The sequence below is a fragment of the Pyrenophora tritici-repentis genome, chromosome 1 (genome assembly GCF_003171515.1).
Source record: "Pyrenophora tritici-repentis strain M4 chromosome 1, whole genome shotgun sequence".
NCBI classification, from domain to species: domain Eukaryota; kingdom Fungi; phylum Ascomycota; class Dothideomycetes; order Pleosporales; family Pleosporaceae; genus Pyrenophora; species Pyrenophora tritici-repentis.
The window spans coordinates 2,176,749-2,202,643 of NC_089390.1; the positions used below are offsets into that span (position 1 = coordinate 2,176,749).

Sequence of the window (25,895 nt, forward strand, 5' to 3'; positions counted from 1 at the left end):
AGTTACCCTCTTAGACGGGCATTGCACACCAGGTCGCTCTTGCCTCAGGCCTGCTGCTCACGTGTTTGCGCCTCAAGATGGTACCTTCTTCATCCAGCACACTTCAAACTTCTTGACACCTAAACTCAGCCAGCAGAATGGAGTTTGTTTTACGCTGCAATCAGTTGAAGTGCCGATCACAGCTGCATGACAGTGCTGTCGTTACCACTTGCAGGTTCGTCCTTTGCACTTTCCTCCTATGCACTGAGGTTGCTGACAACATTCCAAAGTCATGTCTTCTGCACCCACTGCGCAGATAGCACCGGACTTTCGAGCTCGACGAGCACACAACGGACGTGCCCAGCATGCAGTGCATCACTCCACAATCCAGACGACGTAGTTATTGCAGGCCTCAACCCCTCCGAAGACTACAAGACGTTAGTGCTCAGCGGTCTCAGTCCGACCCTCATCATGGAATGTGCTAGTCGTGGTTTGGCATTTCATAGCTACCAAACTTCACAGGAAATTGTCTATCAGGAGCATCTCGCAAAGGGGTTGACCGAAAAGTACAACACGCTAAGCCAGCAGATGGATCAAGTCATTCACGATGCCAACTCGCAGATTAAAGTCCTGGAGGCAAAGATGCAAGGTATCATAATCTTGCTTTTGTCTTTGGACTTTACGCCTGACATTTCTAGCCATGCAAGCAGAGCAGATATCTCTCGAAGACAAGAACCACGAACTCTCTGAAGCCTACAAAGAAAAGGCCAAGGCTCAGCAACAGACGCTGAAACTCTACCAAGGACTCAAGGCGCAGGTCATGGTATCGCATGTAGCCCACGCTGCAGGTGATGAAGCAGAGTACACGCTTCAGACTGCTCGAAGAGATCGCTTCATCGATCGCCTCCCAGGTACACGGACAGGTACGGCCAACTATAGCCAGATGGCTATGCCGCAACAGACGGGGGGTGGTAGACCGCACGAAAGAGACATTAGTAGGAGCTCCGGAAGCAGCGGACCTCAGCGGCAGGGTGGTGTCCAATACGGTCCTCCTTTTCACGCACATTTGCAAGGTCGAGGCCTGGGCGGTAGAGTTCATACTGGCCGTAAGTTCACACACTTTCCATTTTTTACCAATCAATTTGATACACGCGCCTGCTTGGAAGTGTCCCATGCTAACGCAGTGTAGAATCCGCTCCACTCGGGACGCCGTCGAACCCCCACAAAAGCCGTCTGCCAGTCCTGGGCGGAACACGTCAAAATCCATACCTCAATCCGGATGCTGCTACGCCATACCAGAGTTCAACCATGACCAGGCAGCCGCTTGCTGGTAGTATGGCACCGCATGACTTGGGAAACTTCGCGCGTGGCGGCAGGTCATCGGGGAGACCTGCGGGTGGGCACACTGGGGGGGGGTTGGTACGATGAGCTGGCAGATGCATGATTGTCGCTAGGCGAGAATGAGAGTGTGCTGGGTAACGGTGATATCTAAAATTTTCCAGGGATAGTGGAGTGAGAGATGGAGTTCATCAGGCCGCAGACGAGCTCGTGCAACGTAAGGCTTAAGCGCGACGTGTTTGTCTACTATAGGGCCATGGATTCCGGCTTTCAACTTCCCGACAGTGCTATCTAGGCGTTTTCTTCAATCCGAATGCTTTCAAGTGAATTGTTGTTGTTCAACTGTCCCGAGCATAATTTGCTCGCCCAGCTGCCATTCCATTCGCTGAGATGATGATGATATACATTCACCCTTTTACGTCAATTCCAAGCCTTCTTCTTCGATCCTGTCCTATATATGATTGTAAGCACAGAAGTCGCTTGAGATATATAAATTTGCACTAACATCTCCTACACCACCCATTCCAGCACCCCAAGGTTCATTTCTCTCTCACCTTGTGGTTTAAATCGCTGCCGGATCTGATGGTTAAAAGGAGAAACGAGTATGTAGGATACATAGCTATAAACTTCGGTCTCATGATGTCTAAGATTGCGAGAAATGAGCTGTTGTTTTGTCACCCTGTGTTGGGCCTTTGTTGGGCTTGCGAGATGGACCAAAATGCAGTCGTCAGCCGGAGACAGCATGCACCTGCATAGGTGGTGTCGTACAACTAAAACTCATTCTCCCGCTTTCAAATCTGGGCGTTTATACCGGGCGGACTTAAGACATCGGATGCGTTCCTGGGCCAAAGCGCCTCGTCGTCGTTGCCGCAATCGAATACAAATAGTGGGTCGTGATAGGTCGGGGATCAGGGTAATCTGCCGCAAGCCACCGAACCACACACGCATGGAGAGCAGAAATGTTTACCGTCCAACGAATCTCATATATCTAGCGGTTGCAAGATGCATGCTCCACCATGCGCTGCATTTGCGCTAATGACGCAATGGCTATGCTTGGGGGGTGAACCTCGCGGATCCATTGGCTGCGTGAGAGGGCATATGCTCATGCGACCCATCTTTTAATTGAGTGTGGAAGCTTCTTCTTTTCGTATGGGTGTGTAATGATACGTCAGTAGGTTTTGGTACGATAACAGTGGATGACGGTATCCGATGTCATTGACATCTCGTGACCTGACGTTCCCAAACACACGCTTCGAAAGCGAAAGAGTGAGTATATCGATACAAGGAATACTCTCCTGTAAAATCAAGAAGTCGAGGTAGCACCAAGGGTAATTGTAGACTAGGGTTACGTTCAAAAAGCAAAAGTTGGGCGCTATCCTAGTAATTTGCCATCATGTCGATCTGCTTCCGAGCTCTGGAAGTGGCTTCTGCCGGTACTGTACATATGACATGGCACTGTAGCCACTAAATTTCCAAGCGGTGAGTAGGTGCTTCCAAGTACAAGATAGCCAGCTTCCCGCCTTGTCGCTGGAGGCCGGTGCATGCAACGTTCGGGGATATCGAAATTCTGTACATCTTTACTGCAATGACGGCAATTCCAGGGGTAGGTATATATCAAGGTATCTTAGCGAAAGCTGTCGTATCTCATTAGAAAACTCGTTTCACCCGGCTCGCTTCCGTATCAGGTTACAAAGGTTCCATATCCTCAAGAAGCTTCGGGGCCTTTGGGGGTTTGTTTTTAATGCATAACCGTCCATTTTTCAATGAGCAGCAACCGAGGCTGTACTTTCTTTGTCCCGTGAATAGTGCATCTCCTCCTGCGGTATGCGGATGCTCGTGGGATACGGCTGAGTGAGTGAATCACTACCTGGGAGTCCGAATGGCATTGACAGACCACAGTCCTGCGGAAGGAACTTCTTTGGCGTGGAGACAGCAATTGACCGAAGTTGATGGAACGAAGAAGCCGGCGTCGAGCTCGTGCCAGCCATGACTTGCTAGTTTGGCAGGGACCAGCCTGTCCTGACTTCGCCGGACGGGCCGACGACGACGACCACTCATCAACATCGCGACACCTCTACCATCGACACCATCACTGGAGAAATCCACTCTTGCTATCACAGACTAACAGCTTCATTATGTCTTTCCGCGCGTCCTGTATATACCTACATAATGTAACGGCCAAAGATCCTTGCCACCGATGCCCGACCGCCCGAGATCTTTGTACCACACCAACTATTCATACACGGCCATCCGTTAGCACTGGACTACCCTACAACAACGTATAACCAACCTGAACGCCATCGAAACATGAAACCAAGAATCCCACACTAACGCCAAACGTTATAACCATATAACTATCCATTATAACATCGTGCCACTATGACAGTACCCCCATACCAATGATATCGCCGAAGACGCCTTCATCCTCCTTGAAGCGGCAACTGGAAGAAAGAACGATTAACATAACTTTTTTTTGGGCAACCCTTAAATTGAAAGCCATACGATGAAGAGTTTTGCAAGAGGAGGTCAGCGAAAGGGCTATGTGACATTTGGCTCCCCGCCACTTGTCAGACGCCGCATGAGAGGGTAGGAATATTGAGGAGCTTTCGAGATCGAGACTAAGGAAATAAGAAATGCGTAAACAAAAGGAAGAAGAACAATTTTCGTTGACATGTGAGTTGCAGAATGGAATGGCCGGGATCCAGGCCTGTGATGGACATGCCGGGTGTTGAAGTTGACACCATACCCATCCAAAGTATTTCTCGTGAGCCGCCGCTCTTTTCGACAGTATTTACCGACGTTTATGGACCGCGCAATTTACAGCTGGTGGCAACGACCTCGATAATGCTTCAACAAAGCGTCCTTCCGCTGGAACGTCTTGTTGCAACCCTTTTCGCATGAGAAGAACTTGCTTTCGCCATTATGCTTTTGCCGGTTGTGTCGACCCCAGTTGCCCTTTCCGTAGACACCACTAAACATTGCGGGACAACTAGGACACTGGAACGAATCCGATGATGCGACGCTTGCGATTGAGGAGCGCCTAGAGGAGCGGGATGACCTACGTATAGGAACTAGAAGAAAAACGTTTTTAAGAGTAGATCTACTACAGTTAGTAACTTGACCACAGGCTCACTAAAAATGGGCTTACTTCGCATCGGCTGTGTCTACCAATCTATTCTGGACATGGATATGTTGCGATACATTGCCTATTGGTGCATAGGACATATATTGGAACATTGTCGAGCACTGCCTGAAGCTCTGATCACGTCGACTAAGCTGTGCCGATAAGAGATCTTGATGGTTCGTCCGGTTGTTTGCCTGGTTATTATCACCGCGAAAAGTATCGGTGTTAGGCTGCATCCAATGTCGATTCGGAATAGAGTTGTTCAAGCTCGAAGAACCACCATTATCGCCGTTGGCACACCCAGCTTCATTTGAGCCGATCTTATACACCAAGCTGCTCACTGTCGACGCCAACATCTGCCGATGATCTTGGTGTGTGTTCACCGACGACCATGGAGCTTCTGGTTCGGAGTGATGGTCCTTGGATACTAAGACAGTGTGATTGCTTGGCTGCTGGCCCAGATCTATGTGATGGTTGTTCCACGGTTCTTGTTCGAAGTACAGGTATCCATAACATGGCTGCGTGTTGTACAAGGTACCACCTGGCTGTCTTAGTGTGGATTTGTGGGCAGCAATTTCCGGCGATGCATAGGGAGCAATGACTTGGTGTTGGAGATTGCTCATTCTGTAATCGTTCGATTCGCGTCCAGGGACAACAGTGTTCATGTTGTATGGTTGTGACTGGGGTTGTGACTGGGGTTGACTCCAGTGAGTAAGCATGGGGTCGTGCCCAACCTCATTTTGTTTCATACCTCCCTCGGGAAGAGAAGGGTTGATGGGACTAGCTTCGGACTGAGGGCCATGATGCTGTATAGTATCCGGCAAGAAGTCCCCAGGATCAATCTGCTGGGGGTATTGGTTTTCAACAGGATCAGGCTGTGGGAAAATCGGGATTCCTGTGTATTGGTGGTTCTGGTATCCACCAGCATTGTTCGTCGAAGTGCTGTATTGCCAGGAGCCGTTGCCACCGCTAGGAAGGCTGGGTTCGCTGTACTGAGAGCCAGCATGCCCATCGTCGACATGGGTGCCCTGAAGTTCGTTGTCGTTACCCGGGATTGGGTTGGGCAAATGCCGAAAAAGCTCGTTGACACTCATTTTGGTGAGCTCTTACAGAAGTTCTCGGTGGGCTATGGACTCCCACTTCTGTTGGGATTGAGATGGGTGGACCTTTCAGAGGGTGCAGAAAGAGGGGGGCGTGTTTTGCCGCGGATATGTTGATGGGGGACGAGGGTTACCAGGATAGGTAACGATGAAGTTGGATGATACCAGCTGATTCAATATCAAGGTGCTGTTGATGGGATGAGATGAAAGACAGTTGTCGTGGTATGAGTTGCGCGGACCACTCACTCACTAGCGACTAGCCGGGGGGTATCGCGGAACTGGACGGAGCCTTGCGCACAGAAATTGACTGCTGGAAACGCCACTAATAAATACAATGCTATAACACCAGATCTTGGAAGAGTGTGGTGTCAGGTCTGAGTTGCACCAGCATACCGAGTTATAGTACTTGAGTTGGTTGATATCCAAGGCGAGCTCAACAACTCGAGCGCAACCACCGCAGCAACGACGGCGGGAGGCGGAGTATGGGCATGCAGGTCCTTCAACAAGCACGACGATCCTTGGTCCTTGCCTCACTTCTGTCACTACAGCGTTGCGCCTAGGTAGTATTTACGGTAAAGCGACTACCGTCTGAGACCTCTGGGGTTGCGGCACAGATCCAGGCCGCTTTTGCTACAACATCACTATCTCCTTGGGTGCGTATCTTCTGGGTCCTGTTACTAGCATAAGTCGCAATGCGCATCTGGGAAAAATAGCGGTGAGGGAATGGACTGGGGTGGCTGAAAGTCCTTCCCTTAGTGACGTTGACCGGTTACGTCGCGCGGTGTTGGTGAATCTCTCACTCGACAGAGGAGTGGGATTTTCTTTTTCTCCCTTAATAACTTGTCATATCTTGGAGGCAACAGCAAGCTGAATTTGCCCCGAAGTGGTCATTTTGTCAATCACGCTGGATCTACGACCCGCATATAAGGCGCTGTCATTGTATGCTGAGCCACTCCGCTATCGTCGTGACGAGATCCACCTCATAAGTCCTTCGTTGTGATCGAAGACGACAGGTCGCGGCGATGGGCAAGGCGCACTCGGGGACGACGTTGATCGTGGGCAGTGCCGTTGCTACTGGCTAGAGTCCGACGCCGGTCGACGGGAAGCATTCGAAAGATCTTCGTGCATACGCAGGACTGACTTTGAATGATATGAAGTAACAAGATCTCATAGGGTTTAAGTGGCAATCGACTAGAATACGAATAGGAGCGCACATGATTTTGAAAGCGCCATCAGGTCTAAAGTATCGAGGATACTCGTCTGCTTTATCATGCTCACGTATGATCTACCAACCCGCCCCCATCATGTTCGTATTGAGCCGCGCATATTGATCACAAATAGGATCCAACACTGGGCTATAAGTGACCACGGCCGCGGCTCCGCCCCCAATCCACCACCTTAAGGGATGGTGGGAGGGTGCTCCTTCAATTCCCTCGGCGACTTTCACTCATGCGCTAATACTCTTTTACGTCGCTTTAAACGCTGCAAAATGCAGCGCATCTGCCTTTGGTTGCTGATGCACCAACTCGGAGATTTGCCAGCATGCTCCAGCTAACACGGAGACTGGAGTCTCTCGAATCCGTCAACGCGGCACACGCCTGGGGAGGCAGGTGCCCAGCCTAGTTGACCTCATGATATGACCCACACACCCTCGATGGTGTGGCTGTACTCAACTATCACAGCTGCCGGGGGTATTTCGCGCTTAGCTGGGTGGTCATTTTGGAAGCTGAGGCCCAGCCGATGTAATCACAATCAACCCACTAGGCATGACTATTCCGTCCGAGGGCGCCGTCAGCGCGCGGTTTACCGCCGGGCGAAGAATAGGCTGGGCCGATTATAAACAGAGCTTGGGATTGAATTCGCATGCTGACCAACACTACCGCAACAGACGGCAAATGCGTAGTCTTTTGTTTCGCCCCTTGGCGATTCAGTAGATGCGTCGTGTGTGGGTGTGCACAAATAAGCTACTAGAAAGATTGATCGACAAGTGAACACCCGTTCTTATCATGGTGTTCTTTGTGGATTCGCAGCAACCCACCAATCCACCAACCACGTGCGGGGTCCAGTCAAAAAACGCGGGCCGCATTTGGACCGCGCGCGATAGCCGTACCGTAAATGGAATACTTCTCCTAAAGACTCGAGGGCTGACAGCCTGCTTGGAAACTATGCACGCTCGTCTGCATAGCGTACTTCTAGCCGCCCAGTCCATGCGGCATGGTTGTAGCCCCACTTTCCTACACGCTCGTTCTATGCAAGACAATCTGTCACCACACCAGTACGTTCACGTGGCTTTTGGATAGCGAAGGATTAGCGCAATATCCCCCAAAAAATACGTTGACAGCATTGTATCTGTAATGAGAGCAGAGACGCTCCCCACGGCGTACAAGATCTGCGGTCCACCACGGCTCGAAGATCCTGTATCATCGTAGTGATCAGTAGAAGTACGCCAGATACTATTGCAAGGTACTGCTCGATACAAATCCAACATTAATTGGACCAGAACTATAGATGCCATGTCTCCCAATCACCCCCGGTTCCATTGCACCGGCTCACCACACATGGCATGGGAACTGGTGACTTGGGGGCGACAAGGCGGTTGGTGACCGGGCTGGCGGATCTGACAGGGACAGGATTCAATAGACTGTCGGTGATCGGGCTCCACTGCACGGCATGCATGACAATCACACTGCAGATCAACGGCTGGTGCTACGTAGGGCTTCGTGGTGTCCTAGTCTATCCAACGACCATCTTAGCTTGGAGCATCACTCGATTTCGTGTGAAAAAATTGCCGGGTGAATGGCGATGGTTGTCTCGTAATTTCCACGGAATATTTTTGAGTAGAAACTGAACTATCATCGGTTCACTGCGAGTAGCCGCTCAGACGTATTCCCCGTATGAAAATGTCATGACTAATTCGTCTAGAGACCGTCTTGCTGAACTTAAACGAAACTAAACCGGTTACAGTGGCCATTGCATATGGCGGGCCGCCCCATCTGACCTTCATGAGTGCCGCCATAGGTGCCGGAAGCTGGCGACATGGCTGCCGCGTGTCGAAAGCAGTGAGACGGCGCTCCATAGGCGTAAGCTTATACCGAAGGATGAAAGGGCCCATAAGACCGAGGCTAAAGTACTTCGCCCGTGTATAGATAGAAACTAAGTATGTCATAGTCGTCTTCATCACTTGAAAGAGACCTATCACAAGTCGCAGATGGCGATGTTGGTGATGTGATAGTGCGCTTTCATATTTGGATGCGCCGATCCTCGGAATCATTACTCAATGTATCTTCTATGATTGACATGAAGCTGATCGCAGATGAGTTGAAAAGTGTCGCATGACTTGATCTGGTGCTGACCACCCATACTCCGCCACCCACACTCTAGGAAATACGAAACGAGGAAAGCAAAAGTTGCCATGTCACTGGCTGTGGCAGCTGAATTACGATGGAATAGCTCCAAATTTCTCATTTGTCAGTCAGGACAATGTACACTCACCTGATATCACGTAATAAGCATTGGGAAGGTCTTTCCAGCCGAAGTACAGCTTCTTACTCATACTGGTTGTGCTGTCTGTAGGGCTGATCCCTGCTCCAGAATACATTACTGTCACTATTTTGGATGTCACGGCTGGGTTCGCTAGTAGCAGAGACCATACAATAGCATTGTGTGAACAGGAAACCTTTATTGAAGCCTTAGGATTCGGTTGAGATTACGCGCGGAATTTGTGATCTCGGTCATGCTTACGCCCCGAAGACGCCGCAGTCTTGCAGCATTCAGGCAACTTGCATCTAGAAACGACAATGATGTTTAGGTAGGGGCGGTGTGTGGTGAAGCAGGAACAAACACTTAAGTGGACTGCAAATCTTGTTTAGATCATAGGTGAGGCTCACCTCAATCTGACGCAAAAGTACATTCTACCTGCCCGCATCTCTCTTAGTAGTACAATTTCCTCGTATGAGATACTTGTTCCTTCTTCTTATATGGCGTATCTTCTCCAATGTTTAGGGCGACTGCCCGGAAGTGGCAACCGCCACAACGTACGCAATGTTGTTGACAGTGAACGCCTGTCATATAACAAACGGGTCAGCTGTATGCGACAGTACGAGTACCCGATGCTCCAAGGTATGAATACTTAGCACATACATCATACACCGTCCTAACCTTCACAGGGTTGACGTACCTTGACCACGGCGGAACCACGCTAGCGCCAAGATCTTTGCTCCAGATGTTCTGCAGCGAGATGCAGAACACGCTTCTCGCTAACCCACACTCGGATGCATCCAATCCAAGTACAACTGCCTTAATGGTAGAGGAAACCCGGCTTGACGTGTTACATATGTTCAATGCCGACCCGGAACACTTCGACATAGTCTTTACTGCCAATGCTACAGCCTCCATCAAACTGGTCGCAGATGGATTTTCTGGATGGACAGAAGGATTTGATTACTTTTACCATCGTAATAGCCATACAAGTCTGGTCGGCGTCCGGGAACTGGCTCACCATAGCAACTGCTTTGCGTCGAATGACGAGGTCGAGAGGTGGCTTGGTAACGAAGACAAAGATCTTGCAGAGGAATCATCACAAAGACCGGTGTTGTTTGCTTATCCGGCGCAATCGTAAGTGTCGCAGTATTTGATGTGCTTCAAAGGGTTTCACTGACGTCTTATCTCCTCCCAGAAACCTGAATGGCGAGCGACTTCCCTTAGACTGGCCTGGGAAACTGCGACTCTCATCAAGTCATCCAAATGCATACTCTCTACTCGACGCAGCGGCACTGGTGTCTACTACCGCATTAGATATGAGCAATCATCTCTCCGCTCCCGACTTTGTCGCCCTGTCGTTCTATAAGATCTTTGGCTTCCCCGATCTCGGTGCTTTGATCATCCGCAAGGCTGTCGGTCATGTCTTTGACAAACGGAAATACTTCGGAGGTGGGACAACTGAGATGACGACGTGTATTGGGGATGCGTGGGTGGTTCGTAAAGAGTCAAGTCTGCATGCAAGGTTAGAAGACGGCACAATCGCGTTTCGGAGTATCCTTGTCTTGAACTGTGCCATTAAAACCCATCGCGATTTGTTTGGGGGACTTGAGGAAGTTTCGAAACACACAGGATGGCTTGCCAAGGTCCTTGACGACCGTTTGAGGAGCTTGAGGCACACTAACGGTATGCCAGTCTACCACTTATACAGCTCTCTGGACTCAAGCTACGGCGATTCGAAGACGCAGGGGGCAACCGTGGCTTTCAACGTCTGCCAAAGCGACGGAACATACATTGGTCCATGGCATGTTGGCGCTCTCCTCCGAGCGAATCACATTCACGTTCGCACGGGCACCGTGTGTAACCCCGCGGGTATATCGTGTGCGCTGGGATTAGACGCCAAGTGGCTGCGAAAAGCGTTCGACGAAGGTTATCGGTGTAACACGGAGACCGATGTTCTCGCAGGGGTCCCTGTTGGTGTAGTGAGAGTTACTTTGGGGGCTATGAGTACGTTGGAAGATATTGAAACACTCATAAGCTGTCTCTACAGAAATTTTGTGGACAATAAAGATGGCCTGAACAATAGCGCGCGGTCATCTGACGAGAAGAAGGACTCGCTTATGGAATCTAAGCAGCCCAATGCTGTAGCTGAGACCGAAGGCACATTTTCTACAACACCATGGCGACGATGGAAGCGACGATGGATGTCATTTCCCAGTTTCTCACGATAACTACTTTTCTTGCTTTACTAAAAGTGTTGCAGCATTCCCTAATGGATAATACATCTTGTTCAAGATTGACCTTTTGGATTTGAGAAAATCACCGACCTGAACCGATACTATTAATAGAATTGAAGGATGTTCTCGGCTTTGTCCTATGCATTGAAGCAAAAGCAGTCAGGAAATATGCCTATCACGGCTGGCAAACTTGTGTGACGACGTGGCGTATATTTTGGGGCATCACGTGCCGAGCTAACCCAAAATAGTCACATTGCATCTTAGTAGGATCTCGGGGCTCACTCTTCTTTCGAGGTACAGTCCGGACCGGCATGCATCCTCAGTGGCGCATGTGCATGCACAAAATACGAGACAAGAAGACGCAAGGTGAGATGAGGATATGCAGCCAAGGATACATCGTATACAGTACGAATTGGTACGAATTGGGGACGGATGATAATCCCAGATAAGTGTGTGCGATCTACTGCTTGGCCAATCTAGACTCGTGCGAATATTTCGATCAACTGCGCCGCGCATGCACGGGAAGGGCTGTGCTGGTGGGTACGATCTTGGTCCGTTTCGCCGTGCCACTAAGACGGAGATGTGCATGGGAGCGGGGATTAGGAGCTCCATTCCGAAAGTTGATCCAACATAAACGACCCAGAAAACGTCGCGTTCACCCAGCTCGTAACACAGGCCGAAAGCGGGCCGTCTTCCTAGCGTCCCTTGACTAAGTTGGACAAACCCTCTTCCGTCCAGTTGTTCGACAGTACACTCCAAATCATTACATCGACGCAGAAAACTCACGATCGAAGAGGACCCCTATCCTTGAACGTACACATAACTGCTATGGGCCTACATGAATGCACTCGGGAAGTTCGGATTGGATAAGCAAATCGTCATTATTGCGAACTGTAAGCTGTGGCAGCTTGCTGTCCAATAAAAGCTGGCGTAATCATATCTCCAGACCCGATTGTTTCCCTTAGCCCTTCAGTGCAACCTTCGTATCTGGTTTCATCTCAACATTTCTTCCTTAAATCCACCATCGGCCTTCCCGTTTCTGATAGCGTCTCCTTCGCGAGGACCTTCCGACGGTTCAGCCTGTTGGGTTTAAGCATGTCTTTCGTAAAAACCATCATCTCTACGGAGGAGGAGCGTACCGAACTGGCACCGGCAACTGCAGTTAGCCTCGCACCCGATCATTCGCAGTCCACCTTCTCTACACTTAAAAGAACGTTATTATTATTTTCTTATTATGGCACCACGTGGAAAACCTACTGATCTTTCACACCCCGCCAAGCCGTAATTACAAGAAGAGAATGTACGGCATGATGGATCCGAAGGGTTCGGCGCAAGACCATCAAATGGACCCGGCGGTTCGTTTGCTTGTGAGGCTGGAAGGCTCGCAACATTGAGAGCAAACAAGGTTATCAAGTTGATAAAGTGCATGGTGAGAAGTGAACGTGTTCGGATCTTGGGAATAGTGAAGTGGTGTTCAATACGGGACAGTCTGCAGACTTTACCGGTTACTTATACTATAGTCTCCAAGATCGTGATTAGTTGTCAGAAAGTTGATGACAGAAGCTCCGAAATGATCCCTAGAAGTGTGTATCCTGAACCATTAGGAACTTGACGCTACGAACCGCCATTCGCCGAACGCGCGTTTATCGTGAGATTGGCGTCTCGCAAAAACGCGCAAGTGATTAGCATTGCAACCCAAGGCCAGCTGACGTGAGACAATCTTCGCACCAAGGGGACGAGAAATATCCAACACTCTTTTTGTCTCTTATCCTCGAGGATTCTAGACGCTCTCTATACTTATAAAGATTGTAAATGTATCACACTTGTCGAGAACTACAAAGATCTGAAGATACAAAACGGGCCAAATTATTCTCGTCTAGATGTAAGCTTGTTAGAAATAGACCGTACTCACCCGGATGCTCGCGGGTTGTTTCCTCGCGCAACATGCCCTATCGCGTATACAACCATCGCTCGCTTAAAAAAGATACCTAGAGCTAACAGTTGCCGGAAAGACAGTTCAAGTATTTGGTGACCACGAAGAAGGCCAAGGTGCCAAGGTGCCCTAATCTCGTATATCCTTCTTCATCAGTCTCGGCACCTGAAACGTTTGTGGAGATACTCTTCCAGATCATGAAGGAATGAAAGTAACATTTTTGTTATTATGGCGCCTCGTTGAACGACATCGAAAGAAAAGGAGAACTTGGTCGCCATCACTAAGCAAGAGGAGGCGGGGGGCCATGCGGCGACGATGAGTTTGCGAGGTTAAAGGATATAGAAAAATCAGTAGGTTTAGGGCGCGACAATAAGTCAAATATAAATTAAAAGCTATGTCGGATCGTGAGTATCGGTAGGTGCGTCAGCTGCTCAACGATGCCCAAACAGCCGACTCGATCCTACTTCGGCTCTACTCGTCTCAGATCAGATACACCTTTGTAGCACCATCACGTAGTAATCAATCAGAACCATCACCGAACAGAATGCATTCCTAGTTATCGTTATTTCCTTTCAGCACTAGTGCTACAGCCCTGCCAACAAGCTAAGTTATTTAGTTACGTTTAGTAGGCTAAAGGGTAGACTAAAGGGCGGACGGCGCTTAAAGGGCTAATACAGTTATATAGTCGTTAATTATGTAGTAGCGAAGGCTATAGGCTTATTATATAAGGAGTTGGCGGAGGGGACCTGCCCATCTCTATCTCCATCTCTATTATCATCATAGACGACGACGATCTGCTCTTCCTCACCAAGCAAAAAGGTGTAGCTCAAGTCGAGATCGGTATCCCGTAAATCTCTATTTTTGCGACGGTTTGAAATGCCCCAAGAGCTGTAAGTGGCGGGGTTGATACATAAGGCACTGTCGCCTCGATAGCGAAGATCTCGCCAAGCCACCGATGAGATGTAATCCGTAAGCTGATCCAAATACTATGACGATGCGACGTCTACCAGTATGTTATGGAGACTCAACCAGGCCACTGTAGCTCTATGGTCACCGAAAGAGAAAAATGAATAATGCATAGGGATAGCTACATCAAGGTATATGCTAGAGACTGCGTGGTATAGCTCCGCACAGCCATGATTATATCTGTACCTACCGACAGGTGAGAATAAGCATTAGCTTCGACACACACTTGTGGTCGGGTCAACGATGTGACAGAAAATTCCGGTGATAGCCATGACTCGCTTCATTCCAAGAATCGACGCTGCTTAGATTAAGACCTGGGCTGATGGAAAGATGTATGACTGATGTTGCAATGCACGAAGGATTCGCTGGCAAAATAACTTTATGCTCGCATTTGCCTGTGTACCTCAATGTATCCCAAGAAGTTTCATGATACCAACCAAGGGAACCTGGCATGTATTCCACTTGAACTGAAGTCACTCAGTCTCTTCAGTAAAAGAGGGATAGCTCGGACATCCGATAGACAGATTGGTTCCTGTAATCGACGCAGTCGTGTGGATGGTGGGAAAACTCGGGACGCAAGGCATTGGGTAACTACGATTTCATTGTCAGTATCGGGTTTCGACTCACCATCTTCGCGGGTGTTGAGTTCTTCGACTTTCTATATGTTAAGTAGTCATGGGCATAAAGGGAAGAGGCTGCGATTGTGAGTCGAAGGTAGAGGCGTAGCCTGTAGGGTACGAGCTTCGTGTTGGATTACCTAGGTACTTAAGCTGCAGGCCATTTCGCCCACCACACACGTACCACTTACTAGTATTACCACCATTTAGACGTGCGCTCTCTCTTGTTGTTGCCTCATCTGCACATGCATGCGAAGGCCTATACACCCCTAGCTTTCTGTTGCTACAGGATCTGTTGGTAAAACATGCTTACCTATGTAATAGTCTTCCTGTTGGTAGGTCTATAGCACTAGTGCTGAAAGGAAATAACGATAACTAGGAATGCATTCTGTTCGGTGATAGTTCTGATTGATTCTCTTTCGAAGGAGAACTATGGAAGAGCTAGATATAGGAGGTCTGGTCTGAGCGCTGCTCGGACGCCGCGATCAGTGCGGCCGATCGCGTGGCTGAGATATCGTTGATATCTGTGATCCGACACTTCCCATCCATTCCTTTCCAAACACCATAAACAACCCCTAGAACCAGAATAGAGCATTTGTAGTGGACAATTCAGCGTGTATTGTAAGCTTCTGATCATGGGCATGCACGCCCTTCAACGACGCTGAGCTCTGTGGGGTGAACGGCATCAGCAGAGGTGCCCCAAAAGCTTTGTCGTATCGCTGCCTTCGGGTATGACAGCACACAGTAGCCATAAGTACTGAGAGGATGTATTCGCAGGGTGGTAGCATGTCAATGACGAAACCCAATACGGTATTTGCATCTCAACATTGTCTCAACACATACTGGCGACACCTTTCCTATCACGCAGACATGTAATTTCAGTACTTTGGCGAATAATCTTCTCTTAGGTCCATGCTCGCACCCAAACAGACCTTCATTGCTGTGCTTCGGGCTCAGCCACATGCCCAGGTGTAATCTGGTTCGCTTCTGATACCTTAACTTAACTAGTTAGCGGAGAAGTTCCATGCGCCACAATCAGCCGCATTATAGAGGCAAATCACGCGCGAGCAAAAAGCGCCACGTTACTGAATATTATACGCGTTTTTACGAGTTTGGCTAAATGAACATTGGCACACATGTTTTGGCTGTTACTTCCAAAGTTAATATGGATTGTGCCTACGGCAAACGCGACGCGTCATGCTGACAGGTAGCCAATCTCGAACTCTATTCTATTTGACTTACACCATCGAAATTTCGACACTATGCCATGCTTCGTATGTACGCAGCTCTGAACTCACATTTGAATTGGACTACATAGCATCTATATAACTGACAAAGCAGCGAGCCCTTGTCTATGATTAATCTTCGTCTCCACCGGTAACGGAATGGATCTTTGATGGGTAGAAGGGCCGAATTGGGACTTTGTGAATGGGTTGATGGAAACAAGAGAGGCTGAGCTGCTTCGAGCTCATCATTGGCTGTGGGTATGCCGTGAATTTAGGTGGCGAAAGCGAGGAGGCAGGTGTGAAAAGCTCAGGAGAGATCCCGAGGTCGCGTTAAGATCATGTGGCGAAAGTGATGTTGACTGTTGTTGTGGTGACGACAGATCTCCTTATCGGCCCTAGGTCTAAAACTTGGAGCGAAAGGTGATAAGTGGGGTGCGATTTACGGTACACAAGGTGGAGGGGGCATAATGCTTACAGTGGCCCGTGCTGAAGCCGGAAACTGAGGTGGATTTCAGCACGGTGTCAAGAATTTTGTGTCATCCCCCGTGGTTGTAGGTACCATATAACCCCTGTCCCCCTAGTTAGGGATCATTTACCATACCAATCATATCGAGCGAAACTCGCGTCTTTTCTGAATCCGATATCTGCCCGCCAATCGACGGCTATTCCTATCTTTGTTGGATTTGGATCCTGTTGCAAAACCCAGGTAAGCTTAAGGGTAACCGAAAAACCGTCTAAACTAGACTACTCTATCCCTAAAGCTTATAGAGTAATCACTCTCTTAAATAGCCTAGGGAAGGTACTAGAGAGAATTATCGCCAAAAGACTAGCTAGTCTAGCAGAAAATACAAACCTCCTACACCCCTCACAAATTAGAGGTCGAAACAAGAAATCTGCAATAGACGCCGCTCTCCTCTTAGTAGACCAGATTCAACACAAAAAACAGCAAGGCCAAATTACCTCTATAGTGTTCGTGGACGTCAAAGGAGCTTTTGACCACGTCATACACAACCGATTCCAGACCGACTCAAGAAACTTAGACTCCTAATTAGCTTAATTTTCTGGGCGAAATCCTTTCTCTCCAACAGGACCCTAAGACTGGCATTCGATAATAAGATTGAAGAATTTAGCAAGATTATAGCAGGCATTCCACAGGGCAGCCCAGTATCACCAATCTTCTTTCTTATCTATATCCGAGACCTATTCCTAGCCTTACAAAGTTTTCAACTGTCGTATATTAACGGCCTATCTCTCACTACGTCATCAACCTCTCTAAAGAAAAATATAAGAGTACTACAAAAAGAGATAGTGTCAGATAGCAGGGTTACTCGACGTTGGCAGCAACCAATCAGCGTAGAGAGGGTCAGTGCGCCCCTCAAGAGGGCCACAAGCGCGGACACACGATAGACAGAACACAATACACACAATCATCAACATCCATCACTTTTGTGCAATATCTCATTATATCTGACAATTAAGAGTCTCACTGCCTCAATAACGAGCGATAAAACCACGAAAATGGCAACAATCCAGACCCAACGGGACGCGACGGTCATCCTCACCGACTCAAGCAACTGGATCCCTTGGTACCGCCAACTTAAGCTGAAATGCCAGTCGCAAGGCATTTGGCCACTGTTGGACCCCGAAGGAGTGCGACTCCAGCGCATCCAACCGGAGGCTCCGCTACCCCCAGACATTTCGCAGTATGAACCGTCAAGTAGCCCCTCAGCTGCCTCATCGCATACCACCCGAAACGCTAGAGGCAACACGCGAGGATCAGCACAAGACACTACAGAAATGTCGACAACAACCTCACGAATCCCCACTATACCAACGCGAGTGTCAGAACTCTCAGAGAAAGGACAAGAAGCGTATAAGGAGGATCGCGACGACTACAAGCTGCGCCTTGAGTCATACAAAATACGGGAGAGGGACTATCAAGAAGAAAGCAACAAAATCTCAAAGATGGTCGAACACATCCTTACAACCGTAACACCCCATTTACAACTTAGCTGTTGCGCCGAGAACGGCACGCCGCGCGACTGGATAACCGCCCTCCAAGACACAGTTGGAGTGGATGAAGACGAGGAGAGAGCGCGAGCACGAGAGAGATACCAAGCCGCACTCAAGCCAATGCGTTCAACCACAAACTGGGAGACGTGGCTAAATGAATACGATCAGGCTGCAACTCGAGCTGAAACCCTTGAGGTGGCCGAGGTTATGCAAACACAAGCCGTAATAGACGACTTCCTAGGCTCCGTATCTAAAATGGCATCAACCTGGACCGCAGGGTTCCAAGGGCCAGGGTACGATAAGAAAGCCATGAATAGGAAAAGGATGATGAAACTCTTCCGTGAATATATGAGTCTTCAATATCCATCAAGAGGGAAGCCAAAGAGCGCCTTCGCGGTAGGAGACTTATACGCGGCGAGCGGTGAACCCGACTCGGACACACTGAGGGACGCCTCTAGTGTGGAATTAAGAGCGCCATCCAACCAAGGCCGGGGAAACCCTAGGCAATCAAACAAACGCAAGATGGATGGTCAAAGTACCAGAACCAAGCAGATCCCGGAGAGGAATTCAGCGAAAGCTGGAGACATATGTCCTGCCTGTGAACAGCGTCATGAGATATCTGACTGCTACTATGTGAACAAAGCCAAGGCACCTGAATGGTTCAAGCCAAATCGAGGCATCGCAAGATTAGTACAGTACAAACTTGAAAATGACACCAACTTACAGAGAACGATGCAGGAAATGTCCCCAGAGACTAAACGACCTCGATTCTCGACAACGTCACGATCGATTACACCTCATATCAAGACATCACAAACACCGGACGCAGTCATTGAATGACTAGATGGACGCGAAATCTCAAGAATTGATGAGGGCACGATGAAAGCGGCATTCAGCGCAAGCCAACAAGGATATCCATTAAAGGATGCCTTCATCCTGGATTCCGGCTCGACTACGCACATCTGCAACGACCTCTCAAGAATTGAAGACGTACGCCCGTCGACGCCAGGGGACTACATCTGGGCCGGCAGTTCCAAAGTCTGGATACGAGGATACGGAGCTGTCACATTGACAACAGAGGGATCTCAGGACAAACAAGCCTTGCACATTGTCAACGTTGCGTGGTGTCCAGACTTCCTCTGCAGCCTAGTATCATTCAGGCTACTCCGACGACAAGGAATATGGTGGGACAATCGGGAAGATCCAACAAGCCTGCGACGATGGGATGGAACAATTATTGCTATCCTATCGGAACGCCATGGGCAATGGATTATCGAAGACACCACTCCATTCGACTCAGCCTTCCATGTGCGTATGAATCGAACCAAGCGATCACCACAAAGGGCGACAGCCATGCTATGGCATAAACGACTAGGACATCCAGGGCCATCCGCTATTGAACACCTCATACAGCAATCTGAGGGGGTGAGGATCAAAGGAATCACCACAGTACAATGTGACGCCTGCGGCAGATCAAAGTCGAAGCGCCAAATAAGAAGGGCGCTAAGACTAAATGACGAAGGTCCTGGAGAAAGAATTGCAATCGACTTCCATGAGTACGAGGCGGACAGCTTCACTAAGGAAAAGAGTCAGATGCTAATAACTTGCCGAAACTCCCGATACGTTTGGGATTTCTACTTCAAAGACAATAGGCCAGCACGCTCTATTATTCGCCTATTAGCCCTCTTTATCCAATTTATGAAGAAACAGTTCAACATTACGGTCAAGGTCATTGAAACAGACAACGAGATCGTCACAGTTAAGCAAGAAGTCGAGAAATGGTGCACGTCCCTATCAATCAGACTCGAGCCTTCCGCTCCAGACACACAAGCGCAGAACGGAGGAGCCGAACGCTCAGGGGGTGTGATAAAAGAAAAGGCACGCGCAATTCGACTAGATGCGAATCTTCCATGGGAACTCTGGCCAGAGATAACCAGAGCGGCGGTATACCTATACAATCGAACGCCAAATTATCCAAACAAGTGGAAATCGCCTTACGAAATATTCTTCACGCGCGCAGCTGCCACAAATGGCATAGTCACCGGACCCCGAAGACCAAACCAAGCTCATCTAAGAGCATATGGGTGCAAAGCCTTTGCAATGACAGACGATACCCACCGAGGAAAGTCAAGGCTGCAACGGCTGGACCCAAAAGCCTGGATTGGGTATCTTGTGGGATATCAGTCAACAAACATCTACCGCATCTGGATCCCATCCATGGCAAAGGTAATCAGCACTCGCGACGTAGTGTTTAACGAAGACACAATCTTCAACGGCAAGACTGAGGACCTAATGGACAATCTTATGCACAACACCCTAGAGGAAATCGCAACTTGGGTAAGAACAGTCGAACTCACAGGTACTCAGAGCCAACAACCAGAAACCGAGACGTTCTACGAGGACGATACGACGCAGGAAGAGAGCCCGCGCACTCAGAAAACCAGATACCACCAAGGAAGGAAGGTGGTAGAGGCATATCTAACCCCGCCACCAACTCCTCCACCTGTGGCCTTGCTAGTTCAAGGAGAGGTGAACAACGAGGATATGACGAACATGTCCAACCAATCAACATCAATGACCAATCCATGGGCAGCCGCATTCATGGCCGGCACCGAATCAGGACACATTGGTCAACACGAAGGAAAGCCAATCGACAAGGCTCAGGTGAAGAGACTGCTATCCAAGGGAATCAAGCCCCATCGCAACCAGCTACCGCCACTCCCAACAGCATACTCAAAGCTGGAAGACCATCCACTATACGAAATGTTCAAGGAAGCAGAAAAGACACACCTTCAGAGTCACCAACAAATGAAGTCATGGACTGAGGTCCAAGCATCACCAGTCAAACGAGCAGGGCACCAGATCCTAGACTGTATGTGGGTATACACCTACAAACTCGACAAGCATCACCGCCTCATCAAATGTAAGGCAAGATTGGTGGTAAGAGGAGACCAACAACGCAACATCACCTCCCAAGACACATACGCAGCAACATTGGCAGGACGCTCATTCAGAATGCTCATGGCAATCGCCGCCAAATACGATCTTGAGCTAAAGCAATACGACGTCACTAATGCTTTTGTGCATGCTGCAATCGACAGAGAAATATACATGAGGATGCCAAAAGGGTATCAGAAGCCTGGCACTCTACTCAAAGTGCGAAAGGCACTGTATGGGCTCCGGATCTCACCATTACTGTGGCAGAAAGAATTCACTGCAACTCTTGCTTCGATAGGGTTTCAACAAATACCACAGGAGCCATGCTGCATGATCAAAGACGGAGTTATCATCTTCTTCTATGTGGACGACATCATCGTTGCGTACCATTCAAAGCAAGAATCAGAGGCCATGAAGGCCATCAACCGGATCCAAGAAAAATACGCTTGTACGGGAGGAGATAACTTACAGTGGTTTCTCGGCGTAGAGGTCATGCGCAATCGCAAGCAGAAGACCATACAGCTATCTCAAGCCGCATACGCAGACAAAATCAGCCAACTAGCAAGCCGACAAGACATCAGACATGACACGCCGATGTCAGGCATGGAACTCAGACCCAGGAGTGACCTAGCAGAGCCGTCCGAGATCAACCGCTACCAGCGCAAGATTGGCTCGCTTCTATTCGCTGCAGTCACAACAAGACCCGACATAGCCTTTGCAACATCACGACTTGCTCGCTTCCTAGTCAATCCAAGTACAGAACACCAGGACGCTGCAGACCGTGTGCTCCTGTACCTCAAGAAAACAGAATCCCTAGCCCTCGAACTCGGTAGAGGCGATGGCCTTGAGGTAGCAAGTGACGCATCGTTTGCAGACAACACACTAGACAGGAAAAGCTCGCAGGGATACGCAATTAAGCTGTTCGGAGGACTCATCGCTTGGAGAGCAAGTAAGCAAGATACTGTGACAACATCAACAACAGAAGCAGAGCTGCTTGCCCTATCACAAGTTGCTAAGGAGGCAATCTTTACGTCGCGGTTGTTGAAGGAGCTTCAGGTAAACCTAAGCAATCCAATTATCACAATCAAGTGCGACAATACCCAGACAATCCGTCTAGTAAATGAAGACGTTGCCAAATTGCAAACAAAGCTTCGGCACGTTGACATACACAATCATTGGCTACGACAAGAAGTTACCCGAAAGACGATCAAGGTAGAGTATGTTCCGTCTGACAACATGATCGCAGACGGATTCACCAAGTCACTGCCAGCCAATAAATGGGCCAGTTTCCTTGATCAGTTGGGACTTGTTAAACGCAAAGAATCCCCGTTGAAAGAAGCTGAGCTTGAGAAGTTGCAGGAGCATCTGGAAGGCCTCTATATGTAGGATCGATTAACCAGTTTACGCAGCTTGCAATCAGGGCTTCCAAGCTGAGGGGGTGTGTCAGATAGCAGGGTTACTCGACGTTGGCAGCAACCAATCAGCGTAGAGAGGGTCAGTGCGCCCCTCAAGAGGGCCACAAGCGCGGACACACGATAGACAGAACACAATACACACAATCATCAACATCCATCACTTTTGTGCAATATCTCATTATATCTGACAGATAGCTACACTCTTCGCTAAGGGAGAGCAGCTAGACATTATCTTCGACACGTCCAAAACAGAGCTAATCCACTTCACCGCTAAGAAGGAGAGGATAGAAAGAGCCCTTATACTCCTAAACAACGACAGAGTAGAACACAAAGACACTGTTAAGTGGCTAGGCATTCATCTAGACAACCGTCTATCATTTAAATCACATGTATCTATACGTGTAAGCTAAGCTAGACAAGCTTTCTACAGGCTAGGAAGACTAGCAAATATTAAACTCGGCCTATCAACACACGCTATTAGACAACTATACCTAGCATGCGTAACTAGCGTGTCAGACTACGGAGCACAAATATACTAGCAAAATTAACCCTACGCTACAAAGATGCTACAGTTACTACACAACCTAGCCTGCTAGAAAACTCTAGGAGTTTTTAAAACAACACTAACAGTCCCTACAAGCCTCGAAGCGAGCCCACTACTACCAGCAATTAGGCTTAACTTAACTATCTAGAACTACGTAAGCAAAGCAAACCTGCTAGCTAACACCTATTTAATTGCAAAGGCAATAACTCGAATCTAATTAACAGACCTCTAACACTCGAAAAAACTAAACCAACACAGACAGCTATAAGCTATTACAGACTTAATTCCTAAAACTAACAAAAGAGACACAGAGCAGACTATCCCATACCGGTTTAGACTATAGGATACTCTAAACTATACCGTAACAGTCTCTTAAAAGTCTAAAGAAGAGGAGGTAAATGCACACTAAGCCTACATTGAAACAAGGCTAGACAATTGCACAACAATATACTCAGACGCCTCGCAAACACAAGAAGGAAAAGGAATAGGAGTTAGGATAGCAGTCTACAACTCAACCCAGCAAGAGATCTACTTAGAAATGTAACAGGCTGAGCCTATTACATGCGCTACGCTGTGTGCGTAGCTGTCGTCATGCGATTCCTTCGAGATACATCTATAGGTTTCTGTCATCATCCATCTAATTCTACTTCGGCCCATCTTCGGTCCGCTCCTGTATTTATGTACAGCTAGCATCCTTTTGTAGCTCTTTGTCAAATCCACTCTGTTACAAGGCATCTCTTGATCAGTCATCTGTGTATCGTCATCGATACGGCCGCTGGGGTCTAGCCCCTTACAAGAAACAGTCAATATTAGACAATACTAGCTAGTCTACAACGGCGAACTAGAAGGGATTACACGAGCATTTAAATACGCAGCTAAGAACGCTACAACCAACTAGGAATTTGAGGTCTACGCAGATGACTAAGCAGCAATCTATAGGCTTAAAAACCTATCAGATAACCTAGGACAGCAATAGCAACTCCGGTGCCTAAAAGCGGCAAATACAATCCGACAAAAATAAGCAAATATCCACCTACTCTAGGCACCCGGACACACAGATATAGTTGGAAACGAAAGAGCAGACCACCTAGTAAAAGAAGCAACTAAAGAGGACCCCAGATCAACAACAAAGAGCATTGCCTACCTAGGCACGATAACTAATAAGATATAACAAACTGAGCAACGCTAAGAGTACGAGAAATACAAAGCAAGAGCAACCGCTCTAAACAAAGCTACCTACTTAGCAAAATACCCTCTTAAAATTAGGAAAACTATCCAAATGCCACCGAACACGAAAAGAGTAATCTCTAGCGCCTTCTACTCTCTTAAGCTAGGACACGGATACTTCAACTCCTACCTAAAGAGAGTCAAGAAACGAGACTCTAATCTCTGCACCTGCCAAAATACTCAAACGCCAGAACACCTACTACTTTATTGCCACCTATACAAAGACCAACGGAAAACGCTCCTACAAACAATCAAACATCACCTAGTCACACTACCGCTACTACTCCACACTAGTACAGGTATAGAAGCAACCCTAGCTTTTATCACCAGCACTAGAATAGGAACAAGAAAATGGTACTTAGGACAGCCACCAGAAGACCTACAGAGAGACACTGTATAAAGCTAAAAACCACAACCCTCTCCTTTGTCACAAGAGCCCGCTGCTACATCTCTTTCTACTCATCAAACTGCTCTTTAGCACCTGGAAACAAACAGATACAAGCTATCTCTTGTAGAAAAGCCAAAAACCATATCAGCGAACCATACCAGAAAATCATGTAAATTAGAAAAACTGTCGGATCGTGAGTATCGGTAGATACGTCGGCTGCTTGACACTTCGGCCCGACTTCGGCCCACCTTGCGCAGAGCTTAGGTGTACCTTCGTAGCAGCTATGTTCGTAGACAAAGAATACCAATACCAGTCACCAGAAGAATCTCGTTGTTGTTATTCACCCGTACGATCGTACAAGGCCTACCAACAAAAACCAAGATAGAACGGCCTTCGGCCAAAGTCCTACATAGTCTCTGACTGAAAAAGGACTCTAATGGAATAATAATAATAATAATAATAAGGGTAACTGTTGGAAGGCCTTGTACGATCGTACGGTGAATAACAGTAACTAAGGTAATCTTGTGTATTGGTATTCCGGTGTATGATGATTCTACGAATGTGGGGGCTACGAAGGTATACATAACGTTGGGTCCGAGTTGGGCCGAAGTAGGATCGAGGCGGTACATTGGGCCTCATTAGGCGACACACCGTGTGTATGCCGACAGTAACCGAGAGATGAATCATTAACGAACTATCGACTTCTAGTACACAGACACGAATATACGAACTTGAAGACAGCTGTTATCTGTCCGAGTCCGAAGATAAGCACTTGTCCTGAAACGGACCTTGGCAGCGGGCCAGAAAGACTAGCTTTGAAAATATGGTGATTTCGGTGATATCTGCGACTGTTCTAGACGTGGCCATTCGCGCGGGACTTTGAGGTAGGTGTGAAAAAGCTTGGTAGAGCTCTCGTCAAAATTAGGTAACCGATCGTTCTTCGATTAGGAACTACGAAACCTGCGCAAAAATGGGTATAGAGGTAGTAAAGTCTACGGTTCCAAGGCTATGGCTAATTTGCTTGTTAACTACTCTGCCCCATCAGCGGCTCCCTGGCCGCCTTCTTGGTCGATCTTCGTTTGTGCTTCTATTCCAATTTTAACATCGGGCCTATATTTGTTGCTATCGGCTGTTAATCCATAATTATGCCGCTTGCTGGAACGTCTAGACGTACGAAACCGATCTAGATTATTATTACTATTATTATTATTATTATTATTTTCATATATGTTAGAACAAGGTCTCCTCTGGTGGTATGACTACCATAGGCGACCGAGTAGAGGTACGAAAGGTAACCCTGTATTGGATTGAACTTCACTAAGAGCTATTGTTCTATCTACTTGTTGTTATGATGATCTTAGGACGTACATGACA

At 48.2% G+C, this 25,895-nt stretch overlaps 5 protein-coding genes across 5 annotated transcripts; 4 read left to right on the forward strand and 1 right to left on the reverse strand.

The window, feature by feature from the left end:
* Positions 1-679: 679 nt before the first annotated feature.
* Positions 680-1,407, forward strand: PtrM4_008800 (uncharacterized protein; the record flags this gene model as incomplete). The annotated part of the gene is made up of 2 exons (XM_066102902.1): positions 680-1,085; positions 1,169-1,407. The coding sequence occupies 2 exons, from the start codon at positions 680-682 to the stop codon at positions 1,405-1,407; spliced, it is 645 nt and encodes a 214-aa protein (XP_065965104.1).
* A 2,727-nt stretch (positions 1,408-4,134) lies between these two features.
* On the reverse strand, positions 4,135-5,535 carry PtrM4_008810 (uncharacterized protein; the record flags this gene model as incomplete). The annotated part of the gene is made up of 2 exons (XM_001930854.2): positions 4,135-4,417; positions 4,466-5,535. 2 exons carry the CDS (start codon positions 5,533-5,535, stop codon positions 4,135-4,137), a joined length of 1,353 nt encoding a protein of 450 aa, XP_001930889.2.
* Positions 5,536-9,629: 4,094 nt separating this feature from the next.
* Positions 9,630-11,249, forward strand: PtrM4_008820 (CsdB, Selenocysteine lyase; the record flags this gene model as incomplete). Its single annotated transcript, XM_001930855.2, has 3 exons — positions 9,630-9,660; positions 9,708-10,155; positions 10,217-11,249. The coding sequence occupies 3 exons, from the start codon at positions 9,630-9,632 to the stop codon at positions 11,247-11,249; spliced, it is 1,512 nt and encodes a 503-aa protein (XP_001930890.2).
* A 6,266-nt stretch (positions 11,250-17,515) lies between these two features.
* PtrM4_008830 (uncharacterized protein) lies at positions 17,516-18,850 on the forward strand (the record flags this gene model as incomplete). The annotated part of the gene is made up of 1 exon (XM_001935591.2): positions 17,516-18,850. The coding sequence occupies one exon, from the start codon at positions 17,516-17,518 to the stop codon at positions 18,848-18,850; it is 1,335 nt and encodes a 444-aa protein (XP_001935626.1).
* A 39-nt stretch (positions 18,851-18,889) lies between these two features.
* PtrM4_008840 (uncharacterized protein) lies at positions 18,890-22,333 on the forward strand (the record flags this gene model as incomplete). Its single annotated transcript, XM_066102903.1, has 1 exon — positions 18,890-22,333. The coding sequence occupies one exon, from the start codon at positions 18,890-18,892 to the stop codon at positions 22,331-22,333; it is 3,444 nt and encodes a 1,147-aa protein (XP_065965105.1).
* Between the last annotated feature and the right edge of the window lie 3,562 nt (positions 22,334-25,895).